The following is a 22,066-nucleotide window of genomic DNA, read 5'->3' as shown; positions in this document are numbered from 1 at the left end:
TGAAGAAATGGTTGGTTGAGGTCCTGAGTATAAGGATAATTCAAAGTGAAGGTTACTAATTATACCACCGATTTAAGTATGGATACAAGGATTTATTTTTATGGATAAAGTAAATATTGCGTTACCATAGCAACAAATTATATTTCGTAGAAAAGAACAAACGTAGTCTCCATATCTCACACCGCATAACACAAATTTTTAAGTAAACAATCCGCCGGGTCCCCCTCTTACTGGTTCCCACGATTCTCTGACAAGCATCTGATTATCTGTTTCCATGTCGTAGACCAACTTATATACTCCTGATTTATCTGAGAATGAATCTGGTTGAAAAAAAATAATAGGCCAAAGATCTCATAAATATCTAGTCTAGCCTGTACTTTTTTAATAAATTACCAGATACACCGGGTGATTCTCTACGGTGGCTTACCCCTATAACTTTTTTATTATTCGAGATAGAAAAACGAAATATGGGGGTTGTGTATTATGGTTCAATTTACATTTTTTTTTCACATATTTACTTGCTTTGCCGTACTTTCTGTTTGGCAGGAAATGACCCCAACTGTCAATTTTTAAATGGGGCATCCTATATATTTTTACTTCTTTCAATCGAGAATGACATTCTAAATCCATATTTGACAAATAATATCATTTTTATTCCAATTTTCATTTTTTAATCTAGAATGACATGGATCGTGTAAATCGCTTCATTCTTGATCAAGTAACATGGTAAACTACAACTTTGAGGCTTAACACTTCACAGTCGTTTTAGGAATTATTTCACAGTCGCAAATATGAATTGATTTTTTTTTTAATGAAAAGGGGTTGGCTCGTCGGATTTATGTGAAAGGTCATTTTCTTACGAATAATTTGATGCCACACACTTTCACTTTATTTTCTCTATTTTTCTGAATAATTGCAAGAAAGTCGCAAATTAGTCCATCGAGGTTATGAATTTTCAAAACGGCCTCCTCCTTGATCAACTTTTTCAATTGTTGGGCGTATCACATTGATTAGCTGTTCCTCAGTGATGTTCTGGAATGTCACCCTTACTTTATGCTCTAGTTCTTCACGAGTAGCTGATGTATTGTGAAAATGATTTTTAATTGTTCCTCAGAGAAAAATTGTAGCGGGGTAAGATCTGGTGATCTAGAATATGAAAAAGAAATAATTCATTTATGTAAAAACATGACAACTCAAAAATGAACGTTCATCAAACTTTTGTTGTTTCAGCCAATCCACCATTCATTGCAATGCCCTTTTCATACCTTCTTCTAATATATATAATTTAACTTTTCTCAAGCTGCAGATATTCTAAGGCGTAGTTCTTCTACTGACTGCTGTCTGGACTTGTGAACTTTTTGCTTCACAGTATCCCAAAAAAATCTAGAGGTGTCAGGCCCGGTGATCTTGGCGGCCAATCAATGTAAGGACTATTTGAACCTATTCATCGATTTCCATAATTATTATGCAGTCATTACCTTACAATAACTGCATTTTGTACGGAAGACATATTTAAATGAAACTTCAAATTCAGTCAATCCTGCACGAGTAAGTTATGTGTTGCGTCTTGAAACTCATTTCTCAAGAAGTGTAAAAATATAATTTCATTCGGATTACTTTCGAAGAAAAACGGACCGATAATCTTATCATGGATTATTCCACACCACACATTTATTTTATGGGAATATTGCCTTATTGCGTTTATAACCTAAGTAGGATTATCCCCAGACCAGGACCTTGAATTTTGAGACGAAACTACTCCATCTGTAGTGAGCGTGGCTTCATCACTGAAGAAAATTGTTCTGAAGAAGTCCTATGATTCTACTCATCTAGTTATGTGAAATATAATTCATTTTTTTATTCCCTAATTACAAAAACTATTTGGTTAAAAAAGTTTTTTGTTTTTTTTTAAACAACATAAAAGTGACCGAGGTCCCTTTTATTAAAAGCTTTCATTTAACTTGACTTGTATGTATGTTAACAAATTTTGCAAGTTTAATTCGACCCACTTCCCGGTATCCGATTGACCTGAAATTTTGCATACTGGTCCAGAACCGATGACAATGCATGTTGATCATGAACGTGACCTGATGCTGCTGCCAGGATCGGCTCCGTACAAGAGATCGCACTAGCGGTAAATAGCAGGAACACGAAATTTTGTATATGCAATCGTTTTTGATAGACAGTTGGTAGGCCCACCATGAAATAGATGCCTCATCCAGGGTTGGCTTCAATAAAAAAAATATATTTCACCAATAAATAGTGTAGTAGGTTGTAAGAACCCATATTTATTTGCATTGTAATAAAATAATTGCACAAGATAGTCTAATAGATTGTACTACTGATCTAATGAATGGTGTCATCGGTCATATAATGGAAATTATACGGCCCTGTTCCTGGAGAGCACAATTGTACGACACGGACATTTCATCAGTCCGTATCGACTTCGGCAAAGATGGAATCCACGTTATTCAACCGAAATCTGTGCAATTTCCAGATAAATTCAGCCATGGTACAGCTGAACGTAGAATTTTGCCAATTGTTCTATGCTGGGCTTGTCAGTTCACAAAATGCAGGGTAGTACGGTTAACCACGCTGTTGTATACTTGGGTTTAAAGTTGTTCGCTGCCGGCTAAGCGTACGTGGCTTTAAGTAGGGTCATATCAATAGAAGTCCTCCTGATATAAGAATTAGACTGTTCGAAATTAACTGGGACTCGGCCATGTAATAATGACGCCATCAATAAAATGAATAGACCAAGAAATATAACAAGCTAATTCTTCTTTAAGGTATGCCGGAGGAGTAGGTACCTACCTACTTCTATAGAATATAGTTCATCCTAATAATAGTTTCCCCGTTCCTTAAATTTTTCTGTTGAAGGACTCTCCGTTTTATAGATGGACTTTTGTATTGATCAATAACTATTGATTGAAACTAAAAAATATAAAATAAAATAATGATAAAAAAAACTTTTTGAACAAGCTCTCATTTAAGTGTCATAAAAAGATCAAAATAAAATTTTAAATCACATTAACCACATTCATTTATGACTTTACAGAATTGAAATTATAATAAAAGCTTGTCGCCATGCCTAGAAGAAATCTCTACATATTCAGTAAGATGAAATTTAAACAAAATTTTAAATTTCAAACCCGATAAATCCTATGTGTGCAAAAAAGTTATTCAAGGTTAAAGTTCCACATTTTAAGCATTCACGGCACTTTTATTTAATTACAAATATTATGAATTGCTTACAAGTTTAGTAGGTGCCTATCTAATTACAAAATTTTAATTACAAATTGAAATTATCGCGACAAGCTTTTATTATAATTTCAATTCTGTAAAGTCATAAATGAATGTGGTTAATGTCAATTTAACATTTTATTTTGATCTCTTTAGGGCACTTGAATAAAAGCTTGTTTTAAAAGTTTTTTTCAACATTATTTCATGTTCATATTTAAACCCCTTATTTGCTAATTGTCGCTCTCACCACAAAGAAATCATCGGTTAATATTTTGAAGTTTGGTTCACCAGTTTTTAGGAAATCGTTCTCAATTTCTAACCGATTTTTTAGTGATACTACAATACTAGTGATTTCAGAACCTCCAAACTACATTTCTGGTTACTTCTGGAACAAATCTTAAGCAAATTAAGATTATCTCTGAAAATTTCAACAACCAATGTGATACATGAAAAATATTATTTTAAGCTACTAATTATCTTTCAATTCAAATTGTTCTCTCTACTGAATATGTGGGATTCAATACGCAACGACGAACCTTAGTGAAATTAGAATAGAATCGGAATTGAAAGCAGGATAGTAATGGAGCTACATCTAGATGATTAGCCTCCAAATTAATAATTCAAACATCGTACCCTGTCATGATTATTTCGGCGTAAGTACATGCGTGCGCAGGCCACGTGCCTCCATTTATAGGCCAATCCATTTCCGAGAATCCTGTCCTTTTCAGGGCGCTCGCTCGTCCAACGGAATAAAAAGCTGGTATTAGATCGGCAGGACAGTCAGCCAAGTAACTGCAACAAGTTACGGGAGATTCATGAATATCCATGGGATAAGGGTTTTCCAAACATGGAAAACCAGCTGTTTGGAGATCCATGATTACTAAGTCGTTTTGAAGAAGTGCTATTATTGCATATGGTTCTTGAAGTTCTGAAAAAAAGAAGGGAGTATTATTTTTAGTTGAGTAGTTTAGTGATCGAATAATTTTTCTGAAAAAGGGGTTGGTTGTATTCTTGCCGACGTTTCGACTTTAATTAAATTCTTCTTCAGGGCTCGAAAAGTAGTTTTTTCGTGTTGATGATAATACTATTTTAAGAATCATCATTTTTCGATTCACCCTTTGTTAAATAAATGGTGAGTTTAGATTATTATTCGATAATCATTTTCTTGAAAACAACACAGTCGCTTCGAATGAGGACGGTTGAACACATTAATTTTTTGTCGTTATCTTTAACATAACTTCTGATATGGAGAGCAATATACGTTATTTTATTCAACAAAACTGACTTTTATACGCCACGTATCCACTCCGTAATCTGTATGTTAGAGAATATTTCATAAAAGGAAACAATTAACAGGAATTGGACTTTTTTTAAGGTGAGAAAGTTCCGTTCAGAATTCTGTTAGTTTCATGTCAATGGAAAATACAGTCAGTTTGCAAATTTCCAACTTGAATAATCTGAAGAAAGTATGTAAATATTTTAGGAGTATTTAAAAAATATCTAAGTTCTTTATTCTTTATAGTGTGTCTCGTGAGAATTTTTGAAAATTTGGTTTTGAGGTTAAGTTCGTACAAGTTTCAAAGTGCAATTTTTTTTACATTCTGCACTAAGAAAGAAAATTTTTGTCGTTAGAAATATCTTAATCAGTCTCGTAGCGCACAGATGAAAATCAGAAATAACACTTTTGTGGTAATTCATCATTTCCTAGAGTACCATTTTTCTCCAACAATTCACGTGATGTGACCCAAAAGTATCAAAATGTTTTAGGCAACTTGATTATTGCTTCTAGACTAGATTAATTCTTTCAAAAGCTCAAACAACTTCATGCTTTTAGTGGAATTACCAGTATCACCAACAATTTGTCGAGTTCTTTAAAGTTGTAATCACTTAGAACATTCTTAATTATCAACAACATAGCTTCACCAAAGGAAACTCAATTGAAAATTACTTTTTACATTATGAAAACTACCTTCGATAAAGTTATAACTCATTGATTGCAAAGCACAAGGCTTAAGGTATAAAAAAGAATATTTTACATTGAATGTAAATTTACTTTTGTAGAAGGTACTTTATGAATTATGAAAACTCTTTATTATGACAAAATGAATCAGAAGTGCCTCAAAAATATCTCGTGGCATTGTTCATTCATCATACTTGCAGAAAGACTCAAAATATCCGACGCACGTATTATGATCTAAACAATTTTATTAGATGGGCAATACCAATTTATTACGTTTAAACATAAAATAAATGTCAGAGATTAACTTATTCTTTTTCTCTCATATATAAATAATGGAAAATATATAGCAGTAACTAATAATATCAAAGATCTGGGAGTTATTTCTGGCTTAAAAATGTACTTTCTCCAAGTACAATATGTTTTGTGAACTGTTTACAACTACTTTGAAAAACTTTGAGATTCTACAGAAATGTATTGCAGACGAATTGAAAAAGTTAGTTATGAGTTGGTATACCTGTATTCAATTGAATGGAGACTATACTCAAAAACTATATTGTATTGCTGATGGGAGTTACCAAAATAAAAAAAAAGTGAATTTGGGAAATATTGCTGGTAGAGATGGTTGAAGAAAGCTGTTTTTTTTCAATTTACCATTTATCGGTACCTTCGGAAGAATTTTGAACTATTGAATAAATCTTAAAATGGAAGACCAATAAAACAAATAATAGAAAATAGAAATTACCACTAGGATACGGAGATTCACACAACGTGATAAAATCTATAACGTTATGTTCCATTTCTAAAACAGTAGTCGTTTTACTAAATACAACGGTTATACAGGGGGTTCTGCTGGCTTGGTCGTAAGGCATTCCTCCGGAAAATATCACATAAGCTTCTCTGAAATAAAAAAAATACAAATGTTTTCAAGTCACTCAGTAAATGTAATGAAATTTTACCCCATTCTAGATGATCTCCATTCAACTTTTGTAATGGGTTTACACTGTTCCGGTTTACCTTCTTTATTAACTTTTGCTACAAGAAACAACATTTAAAATGATCAAGTGGTCCTGTCACATCATATTGCTTACCATGAGGTTGTGATATATGGATATACTTAAGAGGCGATTTCAAACTCCAAGTTGTCAGGGTGCCATCTGTGTGTGAGCACATGAACTGTTTGCCCTCGTGATGCCACGCTATGGATCTCAACTCATTCGTCAGCCACCTCATGTCCGCCATTTTATTCCTTAAATCCCACAGGACTACTAATCCACTTTCGAATCCTATCAACAACTGAAAGTGTATTATGTTATAGTTGTGATTTGGAATCGTTAGCTATGAAGTGAACTTACTTTGCTAGCGTCTAAAGGATTATCACTTAGATGTACTATAGCACCGGGATGCGTTTTTCGTGAACTGGAAAAAATGAGTAGTTTTTACATCATCAATGTTACATTGTTGTTGTTGATAAAACATAAAAAATGACTGCGAATTTTTATGAAGTATTTTCAAAGGAATACTTCTAAATACAAATCAGATTGGAAACAAACTTGAATATTATTTAAACAATATGTATGATATTCATAAAATAAATTCAGTTTGGCGTATATTTTTTTGGGAACATTCTTCGTATATGTGTTTAAAAAAAATATTTAAAATATGTTTTTCCCGTTAACCAGCTATCGCACCCCTATGAACGACAGCCCTCAGAAGTCGAAACTTGTGCGAGCTAAGGACTAACGAGGTCTTACATTTTAACGTGTGATTCCTAACACGGTTTTTTTTAACCCCTCCCCCCTTGGCATCAAACCGGAGTTTATTTTGCCACAGAATTTTCGAATCAATCGGGTTACTACTTTTTATATTATAACGCGGGTTGGACGATAGCGAGTAAAAATTGAGCGTTCTGCCTATGGCTTGAACCATCGACTCATACATCGGCCGATTTACTGAGTGAACAAAGCACCCAAGTCGAACCCAACAGTACATTAGATATTCACATTGAAACTATGCCACCAACGTTGAAGAAGTCAAAAATTCAGAAAACAGCTGCAGGTTTTTGCAGTTACCTTTTTGCTACTATTGAACTTGCAAGTGAACTCACTTGAAGTTATAATGCTTCATCTTCTGTTGACAAAGGTACCGAGAATAGTATAGTATTTTCAGAGAAATGCAAAATGACAATTAAATAATTTAATAATCAAACCAGCGGGTTTATAGCTAAATATATTGCGCCATTGCTTGCAAATGGACTAATGATGATTCATTTCAATCCTTTTTGAGTCTCTACCTGCTGGTTTCATTATTAGGAATCTAATTGCCAATTTCCAATATCTATGAAAACACTTCACGGTCCTAATATTCTGAAATATTTGTAACGCAGTTCATTCAAATTTTTGGCAGTATATTCTGAGGATGCGATTTTTTTAAGGACAAAACATAAGCATTACATGAAAATCCTTAAGGCGCTCTCAGAGCGGTGCTTGTGCGAAAGTAGCGATTCACATTGGATTTGAATCGCTGGAAATTAAATCCATTTGGAAAAACGTTCTCAGGAAGTTTATTTCACTTACACGCAGTTCTTCAGATGAGAGAGTTCTCAAACGATGAGCAGCCACAGGCCGTCGCGCATTTCTAATATGTACCGCTCTTGGTGGAATTAAATGTGCCAAGTCACTTGAACACTTCCCGTGAAAGTATCTATGAAAGACAGACAAATCTCCAACCTTTCTTCGATATTCCAGGCTGTCAAGGTTGCACGTGATGTTCGCGTCTCCAATCAGGTGAATGCTTTTTTTCTGGATGGAATCCAGCAACTTCAGGGTATTTTTGGGAGCAGAGCTCCATACATGAGAACAATACTCCAAAGAAGGTCTGATTTGAGCTTTATAAAGCATCAAAAGTTGCTGAGGTGTGTACAGTTTTCTGGTTCAGAACAGTGTTCCAAGCGTTTGAAAAGCAGCCTTTGCAATTCCAACGACAAGATTGTGCCAGAACATATTGGTGTCCATTTCAACCCCCAACAAACTTATCGAAGCAGAAAGCGGAATTGTCTGACCTGACTTTATTATATCCGGTTCGGAGACATTTATTTGCTTGGAGAAAACCGATGTCTGGGTTTATGTGGCATTGAATTGAACCTGGTTACTTTCACCCCAATTTGAAATCACTTCTAGATCCTCATTAAGATATGCAACCTCCTGCTGGTGAAAATATGTCTTCGTAGCCGATGTCCTCGAATCCAAATGAAATGAAGAGACGAGTGTGCTGTCGTCGGCAAAGCATTGAATCCTTGGTTTTTTCTAATAAGTCGTTGATATACAATAAAAAAAGTGTTGGAGACAATATGGATCTCTGGGGAAACCAGAGTTGATGGTGAAAGCATTCGAGAGATATCCATCGACGGCCACTTGCAGGGAATGTTCTTTCAGGACGCTGAAGAGCGACAAGCCATATCATCGAAGTTTGTCAAGCAAACCCTCATGCTACACACGGTCAAAGGCCTTAGAAATATCAAGCGCAACAGCTCTTGATTCTCCATGTTTCTCGATTGCGTTATTCAAAATATGGGTGACATACGATAGAAGGTCGCCTGTTGATCTTTGTTTCCGAAAACCATATTGATGATCGCTCAAGATGTTATAGTCTTCCAAATATTTAAGAATATGGTGGTTTACGACTTTCTCCGTGATTTTTGATATCACTGATTGCAAAATGACTGTTCTATAGTTATTCAGAAGATTTTTCTTGCCCTTTTTGGGAATAGGCTGAACGCCAGCAAACTTCCAACAAGAAGGAAAAACCCCTTTCTTATGAGACAGGTTGAAAAGTCTGCAAAATCTGATGCGAGTTCATTCGGGAACTTTTTAAGTACTATGACGGGGACTTCATCAGGGCCAGACGCCTTGTTGATATTGAGCTGTTTCAAAATTCGCCTGAATAGACGCTGTTAAAAAGTAATTTCCGGCATTGTGGATTCTATTGTGGGAATTGTGGATGGTGCCTTTCCCAGAAAATCGACTGTGGAGTGTGACGCAAATTGTTCAGCTAGTAGATTTGCGTTTTCTATGGCTGTTGCTACAATTGAACCACCCGCTTGTGTTAGAAGTGGAATTGTGGATTTTGTAAAGTTCTGATTAACAGTTTCAGCTATTGACCAGAAGGATCTAGACCCGTTGGGATTGGCAAGCAATTTATCCTTAATTTTCTGATTGCGAAGTTCTTTGCTTTCATTTTCGTTTTCCTTTTAATATAGAAGGAAAGCGGATGTAGCATCACATCGAATGCATATTGTTGGATAACTTGGATGGTTATTTTTGACTGGTTGAAAACTGAATCCATCAATACCACTAACACTTCAACTATATCATGGACGTCATTATCTGAAGGTGAATGTACAATTGAATGATCCTCATCACTTTCAGCTCGACTGTAATCAATATTTTTTTCGGACAGTTTTTGAAAGAGGAAACTATTGAACCTATTTTTTTGCTGTTTTCCAAAAAACTTTCTTTGGATGTGTTCAAAGGCATGTGTTCTTCTAATAAACAGTCAAATGAAGTATAAATTAGTTGCCCACATTTTTTTTTCGGATGCTTCAGTTTCATCATTATTATACCCATTCAAATATTCTTTGAAAGACTTTTTTGTAGAAAACCTAATACTCTCACTGCTTTTTGGCACAATCTGCTTCCACAATCTGAAAAAGTTAACGAAGCTGAATCAATAGAAAATCTGTTGAAGTGTAATGAAGGGTAAAAAGAAAAGTTCACCTGGAAAAGTTATTGCGTAATGTAAACCACTGAAAAGTGCAATCAAACGGTAATTTGTATTCATGAATGTTTCCTACAAATTGAAAGAAAAATTCAACACTTATCTTCCTTTAGTGGTCGACGTTTCGTAAAACAATATTTTTCCGTTATAAAAATAATAAAATTCACTTCGAAACTTTCTCTTTAAATTGTAAATAGCTTTAATTCCTTTGACATTCGTATGTCACACGTATCAAACAAACGTTCGTTTTCCGTTTTCCGAAACATCGACTGCTAAAGAAAGCTAAGTATTGAAATTTAATTCTCTCAACTGTTTTTTAAATTTGTGAATACAAAAATTTAAATTTATGAATACAAGTTACTGACTGATAGGGCTCTTCGGTTGTTATTATTACATAGTAAATTTTCGGGGTGAACTTTACAGTTTGACCTTTATTACACTTCAGCAGATTCTCTATTGTTAGATTGTGGTTATCCCAAAAAATAGTAAGAAGTATTCATTATACTAAACATTACCGTTGGGGTCAAAGTTAATATTCAATGCACAGTTGTTATATTAATTGATCTACGGAATTTTTTTTCCAAAAAAATGTCTCGAAAAACTGAATTTTTTATATAAACTTCATACATAATATTCAAATAATATAAACAATATAATCCCGCTCCAAAATATTTCTGACTTCAAAAACTTTATGTGAAAATAAAAATCGGTGCTGATTCTGGTAACTTCAATGACTTGACTATAAACCTGCGAACATTGTAACGTGCCTATCTTTGTTGATTTGAGAAGGTATTGACCCTCCCACTGGGAGAACTAGTACGTACAATTTCACAGATCATTTCTAGAAAATTCCAAAATAGTGGTCACTGAATTCTCAGAAAAGAAATGACTCTAACGTTTTTGCCTTGATCTGTGTTTTGCAGTGGCGTACGGAAATTATACTAATTATACAGGGTATTCCATATTCGATGGTCTATTAGACGTATCTAGAGAAAAAAAAAAAAGATGAGAGTTTCAAATTTTGATTACCAATGTAGATGGCTGTGATCTATCGTTTGAAAATATTTTCATTGCCGCGTTATTGCCACATCTACATCTAACAGACATCAACTTGGAAATTTCAAATGGAACACCCTATATATTATATCATTTTTGAATTCTGCATCAAAATTCAAGTTACTTCTGTGAACCGAGTTCACAGAAGTAACTTGAGTTCACAGTTGTAATTTTTTTTTGCAAAAACATGTTATTTATAATATTTAATATCGCATGAACTAACTGATACATCGAACTCAAATTCTGCCAACATCGAGATAAGGTATGGAGGTCGATATTTCAGAACGAAATTCAAATCTTATTTTATACAGAGTGTCTGAAAAATACGTCTCAATTTATATCTTTGAAAAACGACCATAACTAATTTTTTTCAAATGGAACACCCTGTATACTATTCGATTTTTGAATTCAGCCAACCAATGTGAACAACTTTGGTCAACTATGTCCTATACCTATCTCTGAGAGTTTATGAGATATGAATTCTTCTATAATTTTTTTGCTTCTATGCAAATATAATATTTCAATTACAAAAGTCGGCGAAAAATGTATTTATTTAAGACATGACAAAAATTCACTAGCTCAGGTGCTTGAAATGCTGACCATTCGCTTGTAAACATTGATGGATTGATGATGTTATTATGTGATCAGTCGTGGCTCTGCGGATTTCCGATAGGTCGATTTTCTCGAAGGCACATCTACCCGATTTTTCAGTTTCTGTTTCGTATTGATAGGTGTTCTCTATATCTTTTCTTAGATTTTTCCACAGAGGTAAAAATCTAGGCGAGTCATATCCGGTGATACCAACAATTCCGATACAAGCAAATTGTCTAGAAAATAACCCATAGTCGATCTCAGAATAACTAAATATTTTTCGGAATTCAACTTTTCTTCGTAAATGCGAATAGAAACTTTATCATCCGTGAGCATACAAAAAACATTAAAACTGAATTTTTGTTGAATTCCCCTTTGTATAATGAAATGGGGATTTTCTGAAGCCCAGAAGTGATTATTTCGACGATTGAATATTCCCTCACGTGAAATGAATGAATATAAATCGAATTTAGGATTCTAAGAGTTCGAATAATTATTATTATCCATCTTCACTATTCAATATGACAGTCGAACTATTTAAACAAGTTAATATCATATCCATCATTTTGTTTTTTAAATTAGACTTAGATCATGATACACTCAGATCATGATCCTTGCCGAAATTCAGTTGCGAAATTGAAAATTAATGTTTGAATTAACACTCTTTTGATATTCGAGTAGATTATTGGGAATAGAAAAAAATTCACCATATGTATTGAATTTTTCATACCGATTTAATAATATTCAAAAGTATTTCTTGTGTATTATGCACTTGATTTTTAATTTTATTGGAAATTTTATGCTTGCATAGGAGCAAATTTTTTTAGAAATAGTTCATATCTCATAAACGGTCAGAGATAGGTATAGAACATAGTTGATCAAAGTTGTTCACATTGGTTGGCTGAATTCAAAAATTGAATAATATACTGGGTGTTCTATTTGAAAAAAATTTGTTATGGTCGTTTTTCAAAGATATAAATTGAGACGTATTTTTCAGACACTCTGTATAAAATAAAATTTGAGTTCCGTTATGAAATAACAGCCATCATCTTTTATCTCAATGTTGCCAGAATTTGAGTTAGATGTTTCAGTTAGTTCATGCGATATTAAATATTAAAAATATCATGTTCTTGACAAAAAAAAATTACACAATGATTATTATTTTGAAACCGGTGAGAGATAGGTATAGAACATAGTTCACAAAAGTAACTTGGATTTCGATGCAGAATTCAAAAATGATATAATATACAGGGTGTTCCATTTGAACCTTCTAAGTTGATGTCCAAAATTTGATACTCCCATCTATTTTTGTTCTCTAGATACGTCTAATAGATCATCGAATATGGCATACCCTGTATACTTGTGATGCACTATTTGGAACCTTTGGTGTAGTGATGAATATTACTGGAGTTTAATATTTCTCTTAAAAATGATCACTTGGTGATTGAAACACGTGTCGAGGTGTTAAAAATAACAATTTGGTGTTGGGATAGAACTCCAGTAATATACTGATTATACTAATATTATTATATGATAAAATATATTGACTGAGAACTCGACAACAATGTTTTCGTTTTAATGCAATAATATTTCAGAGAATTCAGTGCCTACTATTATGGAATTTTAGTATAGCAGAACTTTTGTCGATTACCAAAAGAAACTCCGAGAAAAAAAACAAATATTAAGTTCTTGAATTCTAAAATTGAATTACGAATAAGAAGCATTTTAGGAATTCCAGAAATGAGAAATAGAAACTAATTAAGAATGAAACTTGAGTGTTTTAATTATAACATAAAGAAAGACAACCCTTGAGGAACTTAGAGCCAAGAATATATGAAGTATAGTCGAAGTAAACGATATTGTGCACATTTAATGATGGCGGCACTCTCAAAAGTAAAAAAAACAATACATAGTAATGAACAGACAGCGAACTCATCCACGTGGACCGTATACTTGGCAGTTCGTATTGGATGACTTTTACTAACCGAGTTTTATGATTGGCCAAAGAGTCAAAAAATTAAATGTGAAGTCATGTTGCGGTGACGAAAATAGAAATCAGGGAAGGTTATCGTTGAAGTTCGATATTGGTGCAGTTATAATTGCTCAAAATTTTTGTCATCTGTTTAAAATGTGGCGTCCTTGGACAAGTACAAATAGTAATAACGAGTGTGATAACAACGCAGACTTTTTTGCCAGTGTAGTGATTCCAATAGCAATGGTGAACAATGCGAAAAAGAAATACCAGTGAATAAGATTTGGATGCATTTGGATATTGAAACACAGAGAGTATGTTTCAATGTATATAAGAATCTACATATCAAGTTTGGTTTCGAGGGAAAAAAACTATTACAAGCAATATCAGATTTGACCGAAATTATTTTCTCAACTGTACGTAAAATAGTCAAAAACAAACCTTATGAACGCAAGAAGCGATTTGATGAGGGATTACCAAGACCTTTAGATGTTCATCTAATACAATGATTAAAAAAACAATATACGATATATATATATATATATATATATATATATATATATATATATATATATATTAGTTAGCTCCCCACCCAACCCTATTTGGGTGTGATAGAGTTAGACTGTAGATTATAGTTCATGGGGATAATAAAGTTCACCGTATTGAAATTTTTATTTACTCCTTTATGTCAAAGGGCAGCAGGATAATCTTTCGGAAATAATTTTGGAAAATTGTTCACGAGGTTTCAAAAAATACAAATTTCCCTACCAAAAAGATCTGAGACATTAGTTTTCTGAAATGAAATAAAAATAAGATATCTGTTAAATACTTACACTTCTATAGCTTTATTCCAATTTATTATATATCCGGAAAGATTAAAATTCTCTATCTGAACTACATGAACGTTACCCCTTTCCGTACCCACGTAGAGCCATTTCGACTGCAATGGAAGATGCATACACGTGATTCTGAAAAAAAAAACACAATATTTAGTGAATTGTAGGTTTTTATTATACAGAAATATTTTTATTACAGTGCTCATATAGCGGTATTATTTGAAATTATTGTTCTCCGGAAATTTTCTCCTGCTACAATATAACGTGATTTTATTAGTGAAGCGTTGGATTTTCATTGCAGCAAAATAATGGTTTCTGTAAAGCTCAGTTATAATGTTCTTTGGAAGACTCTGTTCGAAGTGACATTTTTCTTCTATAATTCGCTGGCAAAGTATTGTTTAGAAATTATTCTGATCAATAATTTGTCAAATTGGTTGAAACTTGAAAACGTGAATATACAGGGCTATTCAAATCCGATATTATGCATGACAATTTTCTGAACGGTGAGAGATAAAGAGTAGGTTGAATCATAGGATAGTTGCCTATTATCATTATATTGAATGATTCTGAATAAATAATTCTAGATTTGTTGGTTGCGGGATATTCAGAAACACACAAAAATTAAATTTTTTGCTGCAGGAATATTGAAAATCTGTTTGCACTTTGCCGAAGTAACTTTAATTGAACTAACAGACTATTATCTTGGAATTTATATACAGGGTTATTCGACTTGAGGCACCGGCGACATGAAACTTTTAAATATGGACCTGCATTTATTGTAGGTTTTTGATAGTAATGTTTGCATAATATCGTGATTTTTTTTTATTATTCCGAGTTTGAATAAATATCATGATCAGATCACAAAATATATTATTTTTTTAATACAGTCCTGATATTTCTCTACGCCGTACAACTTTCATGTGTTTGAAAAAAACTAGAATACCATATCATAAAAATTCTAGGCGTTTAAGGAAAATTTAAATTTTTATGCTTCTATTTCGGTACTCACTGTGTTTATTCGGTAGCTGATCAGTAATAAAACACAAAATTACGTTCAAGAAAAATGATTTGATATTGACATCAAACTGTAAACCAATTTCTATAAGGAAAACCATTAAGTTCCGAATTAGTCATATATTTCTACTGATATCATCATTTTTCTTGGTGAATTTTCCAAATAATATGGAAATATAGCATGTAATGAGTTTCAAATCATTGAAAAAATCTATCGATTTGTTAGATAAAAACCTATTCGCTGGCAGAGCTCAAGGACAAGTGCATATCAGAACTGCTTCTAGAAAAAAAAGTTGGCACAAGTGTATTATATCTGAATCTGAAGAAGACAAAATATAATATTTGATGGATAAGTAAATATTTCTTGAGAAAAATTAAAGTTAACCTTAATTTTTAACAAACCTCGTATTGAATCTACACAGTAATTCATCGGGGTGAACTGGAATTTTTCCTTTTTTACACCTGTATAGAGTTTTCCATTACACAGTTTTTTCAAATCGTGAGAGGTGAGAGATACCAAAAAAGGTCAATAAACAAAACGAATCCTGTTCATAAATGACCTTTGTTCAGTATTGAATTTTCATTTGTTTTGGTTCATGGTTGACGTTTAGATTTAACAGATACATAATATTATTACGTTTCCCCCGTGGGTTCGACAATAAATGACTACACTGTACAGTCACCGTATAGAAGTAAACATAAGTAAATTCACTCCCGGTCGGCGTCTTTGATGTATTGGGTCGAGATTTTATTTTTTGCTGGCATGTGGCGGGGTATGAGGGGTCGGCTAAGAGCTACCGTGCACCTCTGCACAAGGTTCGATCAAAAAATATGTGACCATGATCTGACTTCATCATTGCTACGAGGAGCTCACAATAAATATCTCATATGATTGTGAACTGTTTAGGAATTGATAAAAAATGAGACAAGGTGGTGAAATAAACGTATATTTTGTGAAGTAAGATTATACAATTTAGGTCATGCTAATCTATTCTGAAGATTTTTCAGAATGTTGAGTTTTTGATTTTTTTAACATTTGTTTTGAAATTTCTATTATCAAATTTCAAAGTATAATAAATTTTTACCCTTGCGAAAAGAGAAAATGAATAATCCAAAGGAAAATTAATTGAATAGAACTGGCCGATACTTGATGAAAATCCATATTAAAATAATCAATACAGTTTATTGTACGATTTTCACTATAGAGGGTTTTACAAAAACCGCGACACGTGTTTCGCTATACAATAGCTTTCTTAAGCATTGAGTAAAAGTTACTTCCAAATCACAACCATTTTATACTCTAACCTGAAACGATCAGGTATGAATTCATTAACTATATCAATAAATTTCTCGAAAGTCTTAAATATACATAAATATTTTTACCTGGAAATGAACAGATTCAATAAAGGCGAATTATTCAATTCAATCTGATCCTTCATAAGATATAGAGAGTTTTTGAATTCGTTTATAAACAAGGTGAGAAATATTGATTTTTGAAAATATTGTTGATGGTATATGATTGAAACTGGCATGAGTATTCATGGCTGTAGCTACCGAATTACTGAAAACTCGACTGGCTAATTTAATTTTCATCCTTTGAAAGTTAATTGGAAATAAATGAGAATCAGTAAGTTTGGGTGCTAGTCTATATTGTGTTTCCTTATCCGAGTTGTAAAGTTGTTCAAGATGACTTTTGTTTGTTGTATATTCATCAAATTTCAAAAAGTCATAAAAAAAGGTTTCGGCTATATTTCAGCAGATGAGGAGTATCAAAAAAGTAAAAAACATTTTGTTCTTATCAACAAAGAAATATTACTGGTTCATAGTCACTTTGAGATCTTTTCTGGCAAGTTTATAAAAATTAGAACCTAAATCTGAAATGATACTCCTAACTCTTAATCCAATTTTTGATAATTGCCTGACCTGACCCCACTATTACGGCCTATAACACTGTATTTGATGATTTTAGTTATATGTTTATTCCTTTGATCTTATATAATAAATACTAGAAAAACATACATTTTTTCGTCAGTTGGAAATCGAAAAAAATTAATGCCGACATCATCCTGCAAATTACCGCAACCCACAGCTCAACACTTGTTCATTTTTAAACTAGACACAAATACAAAATCACCACTTACAACGACTCACTCTGTTGTCGTTTCTGTCGTTCCTGCTCATTTTGGCTCGCTTGGTAAACGCCTCAGGTTCAGTCGGTTGCGCTGTAGGTCAGCCGCGCATAAAATTCGAGGTGGGAAATCTTGACCCAAATATGGCGGAGAGTGAACTTACTTGTGTTTACTTCTATACGGTGGTAAAGTTAAACTCATCTTTATTTCACTACTAATTACAACGCCAACGCAACACAAAAACTTCAACTATACTTCAGACAATATTTACTTTCGTCAACCCCAAAAGCAACTGAAACACTCACCTTTCTTTTTGGAACTTGAGACTCTGCACGATCTGCGGAATTTTTTGTCGAAAGTTCCACAGGTGTAGAGCATCGTCCGCCGTGGCTGATATGAGTGCTCCCTCATTGACCAAGAACTGCAAGTGGAGGACTGCAGCCGATCCCGGTGGGCCGTCCATGTCATGTCGAACGTGAACGTCAACTCCAGGTTGACCAAGTCTGTACGAGGTTGTTAAGGAATATGTGACAAATAGATATTGATAGAAATATTCAGTGCTAATGTGCAGCGACCATTTCATTTATTGGTGATGAAAATTCAATCAAAAGCAATGTTGAGAGAGATTCCTGTGCTCGGAATCGCACGTTGAATAATAAGATTTCGTTCATCCCCAGCTTGCAAAAGTTTCGACTCCTGAGATTTTTTTAACAGATTTTTCAACAGATTCAAATATAATAAATGGTATATTATATGAACTGAATGAAATCAATATTTCTACGATTGAAATTAGGGATATTTGAATGATTTTTGAGATTTCAAATCATTTTTATCTACTAAATTACAATTTGTTCGGAAAATTACGCCCAAACTCAATTCCCCAGTGTTCCCCGGTTGAAATATTTGACCAGGTTGAACATCTTCTCGAAGAAAACATGTTATTCCGAAACCAAATTCTAAATTTGAGTTCAATAAATTTTATCTCCAAATTATCTACAATGATATGTTTATTTCTTGAAGCATAAGATTAATAAATTCACAAATGGTGAATCACATTGTATACAAGGGTGTAACATAGGCAGTGCTGCCGCAACGTCAATTCAAAAAGTACCGAAATTTACAAGAAAATAGTACCCAAAATGTACTGCGCAAGACTAGGCATGGCACATGCGCATAAGTCATTTCAGACCAAATGCCAGTAATGCCAAACGTGTAATAATGTTATCCATTTAAATTCGGAAAATATATGGGGTAAAAAATTTGCTGGAAACTAAGAAATGTTTTCCTTCTTCAAATTGCTCTTTCACGATTGCAAATGTGTTTTGTTTTAAATAGGTTTCTGTCACAATAGAATGAACAATACTAAAGACGTTTTCAAGTAGCTAGATTCGAGAATTTATTTTTACCTGTCCATATTCCTATTTATTTTGACAAAACAATAAAACCAATTTCTCAAGGTGAGGTGTGAGGTTAGAAGTTGAAACTGCTGTTCTGCTGACTGACTGACAGATGACAGAACCACAGTTCACAGGCACAATACAGAACACAGGATTAAATAATGCAGAGTTATGACGATAGCTCGCAATTTTGACACAAGTACGGTATTTGCTGATCTGGAACTTGAAACACGGAATTGCATTGTTGCCACACATATTGTTGTTGTTTTTTACTGTACTCGATGGGAGTCAACGTGAAAATGTAAAAAATTGGGATTATAGTAAATAGTACCGAATAGTCTACATATTGATCCGGGTAGTATCTTCGTATCAAAATCATGGAATAGTACCGAATGCGGTACAATAGTACCTTAACGGCAGCACTGAACATGAGTAGGTTAAAATATTCAAGTGACTTATTCCTGAAAATAGTTCAAGAAAAAGAGTCTATATAAACTTTTGTCCGGAAATGCTTCGTTTCGGAGATACAGGATGTTGAAATTGAGTAATTTTGTTTGTTTTTTAATAGCTACTTTTGCAAAAAATAATTATTTGCACGAAATTTGGTACCCGGGTTTTTTTGGGGAAATCATAATTTTGTATTAATTTTCATGTAACATCATGTAACGAGGACGCTGCGTATGCTTTTATTATTCATTTCAAATTGACAGTAAGCTTTTGGTACTTTTTATGAAAAAACCCAATTGCCACATCTTTTCTAAATAAAAAGAGTATAGTTTCTCAACTGGAGATGATCATTTTCGAGATATTCACAATTGCAATCTATATCGATGCATATTATTTAGCTCCTAGGGACGCTAAGTGAAGTTGCTGAGAATATTACAGAAAACAAGTATGTGTTGGATCTCGTCAAAATAAACAAATATTTCTATACAATGTTTATCGAAAAATCATTCGTTTTCGAGATAAAAACAACAAAAATTACAAAAAACTCATGACCAAAACCAACCATGTTTTGAAAAATTTCAACAAAATTTCAACACCCTGTATCTCTGAAACAAACCATTTCCGGACACAAGTTTATATCGACTTTTTTTCTCAAAATTTTCTCACTTGAATATTTTGACGTACTTATGTTACACCCTGTATAGAAGCTGCAGCGGCCGTATGTACTGCATACTACTGAGCAGTATGCTTCACATAAGAGTATCACTGAACAGTATGCTACAAATGTTATTGAATATTCCACAGAAAGCAATGTACACTGAGAATTGTTATTTCTTCAAAATACTTGCTGTCAACAATAGTTACAATTCTATGATTTTATTGATTACATTCTTTTTAAAACACTTCAGAAACAAGCTATGAAACACTTCTACCAAACTCGAAAAAGCGATGGTAAGCATTAAAAATTAACTTCTTTTAGCAAACCCATCAAACATATCGCTCGTTTTTGAAAACGACAGACATAAACGTTGTTCGAAACGAATAATAATTTGGGCAAATGCATTAATAACAATGTCGAACAGATTAGGCAAATGGAGAAAACTTCCTTCAAAAGATGAAAAGAGAATAGAAAACGTCTCTTGGGAGAGGAGCGCAATTCAGAACTTGCAAACCACTTTTAGAGAGAAGGCATAAGTTCACTCATGACAGTGATGTATTTTTTTCGAACGAGAAAAGTTTTCGAATCAAAAACCAAAATGTATGGAAGTAAGGTCATTGTGAAATTTTCCACTGAAGAGTTCACAAAACATCAACACGTATTTCACTATTATAGTCCGTTCATAATTTGTTGATAGCTCACTGCAAGTTTGACCCTCATTAGAGAACTGAAATACAGAGAGGACAGCTAATATGATATAATAACAAAAACCAAACTAAAACTGGCAGTTTAAGATGTTTTCGACTAACCCACCTTGTATCTGAAGAAATACAATACAGCTATAAAACTTTTAATCCGATTATGTAGGTATTTTGAGTGGAAATGAGTGACCAGTGTCGTAGAGTATATGATTAAAACATTAGTTACTTTAAATAAATAAATATATTAATATTCTTAAACTGTAGGTACTGTAAACTGCATTTTTATTTAAAAAAAAATCTTTATTTTATTCAAAAATAATAAGTTACTTGCAATTTGCAAAAGATACATTTATTTAATTAATACCTATTTTTAAATGATATAAACTACGATTACTTACAAAACTATTCAAATTCAAAATAAACAGGATCATCTTCGGAATCCGAGTCGTCTTGCAGGTTAATAATTAGCGGTTGTGTCTCTACAGTCGCATCAATTATATTGTCAAGATCCCACATTTTTTGTTCTTCTTCTATTGCATGTCTTACTGCATCTCGCCAATTTTGTTCTGTAATATGTTGTAAAGACTCATATAACAATTCACGTACAGCTTGTATTTTACATGACGTATTTTTTCTAGCCACATAGCTTTTCATTTGTGACCAAATGAGTTCAATTGGATTTAATTCGCAGTGGTAGGGTGGCAGTCTAAGGACTGTGATGTTTCGTCTTTCCGCCATTTTGTCAACTACGTATTTCTTGAACTTAGATTTGTGTTGCCGGGCAATTTTTGAAAGTTCTGCTTTAACCATTCCATCTTCGTAAGGCAGGGACTTATTCCGCAGCCAGTCAATGATATCCTGTTTCTTCCACGCAGTCGTTGGAAGTCTTTCAACTAGTCGTGAATGATAAGGTGTATTATCTAATACTATAATTGAGTTTGGTGGTATATGTTCAATCATCTGCTCAAAATACTCTTCGAAAACATCAGCTGTCATCTCCTCGTGATAGTCTTTTGTGCTTTTGGATTCAAATTCCAACAAACCATGCTTAGCAAATCCTTTTTCACTGCCAATGTGAGAAACTATTAATCTACTGCCTTTACCAGAGGGTGGGGAAATACCAGTAGACTAACCTTCCATAAAGGCTTGCCTGGAGCTTGATATATTTTTATCTGTCCAAATTTTTGTGAGAGTATGACCTGCGTTTACCCACGTTTCGTCCTGATAGTAAATTGGTCTTCCTTCAGCCCGAAATTTTCGTATAGATCTTAGATACTTTCTTCTCCAAC

At 33.4% G+C, this 22,066-nt stretch overlaps 1 protein-coding gene across 6 annotated transcripts in view; it reads right to left on the bottom strand.

Annotated features, from left to right (window-relative positions):
- The window catches only part of Tomosyn (syntaxin-binding protein tomosyn), a 200,198-nt gene that overhangs the window by 55,101 nt on the left and 123,031 nt on the right, over positions 1 to 22,066 (bottom strand). For all 6 annotated transcript variants that reach the window (XM_074177241.1, XM_074177244.1, XM_074177242.1 and 3 more), the window contains exons 2-8: positions 17,880 to 18,077; positions 14,429 to 14,563; positions 6,556 to 6,619; positions 6,292 to 6,496; positions 6,160 to 6,235; positions 5,946 to 6,100; positions 3,877 to 4,171 (exon numbers count right to left, since the gene is read on the bottom strand). In XM_074177241.1, coding sequence (XP_074033342.1) covers positions 3,877 to 4,171; positions 5,946 to 6,100; positions 6,160 to 6,235; positions 6,292 to 6,496; positions 6,556 to 6,619; positions 14,429 to 14,563; positions 17,880 to 18,077 — 1,128 coding nt within the window. The remainder of the gene's footprint in view (positions 1 to 3,876; positions 4,172 to 5,945; positions 6,101 to 6,159; positions 6,236 to 6,291; positions 6,497 to 6,555; positions 6,620 to 14,428; positions 14,564 to 17,879; positions 18,078 to 22,066) is intronic.

Source organism: Leptinotarsa decemlineata, unplaced genomic scaffold (genome assembly GCF_025532065.1).
Source record: "Leptinotarsa decemlineata unplaced genomic scaffold, Ldec_3_MD MMD2_tig00002974_RagTag_RagTag, whole genome shotgun sequence".
Lineage (NCBI taxonomy): Eukaryota > Metazoa > Arthropoda > Insecta > Coleoptera > Chrysomelidae > Leptinotarsa > Leptinotarsa decemlineata.
The sequence above is the reverse complement of the archived record's forward strand: the minus strand, read 5'-3'. Positions and strand labels throughout refer to the sequence as shown.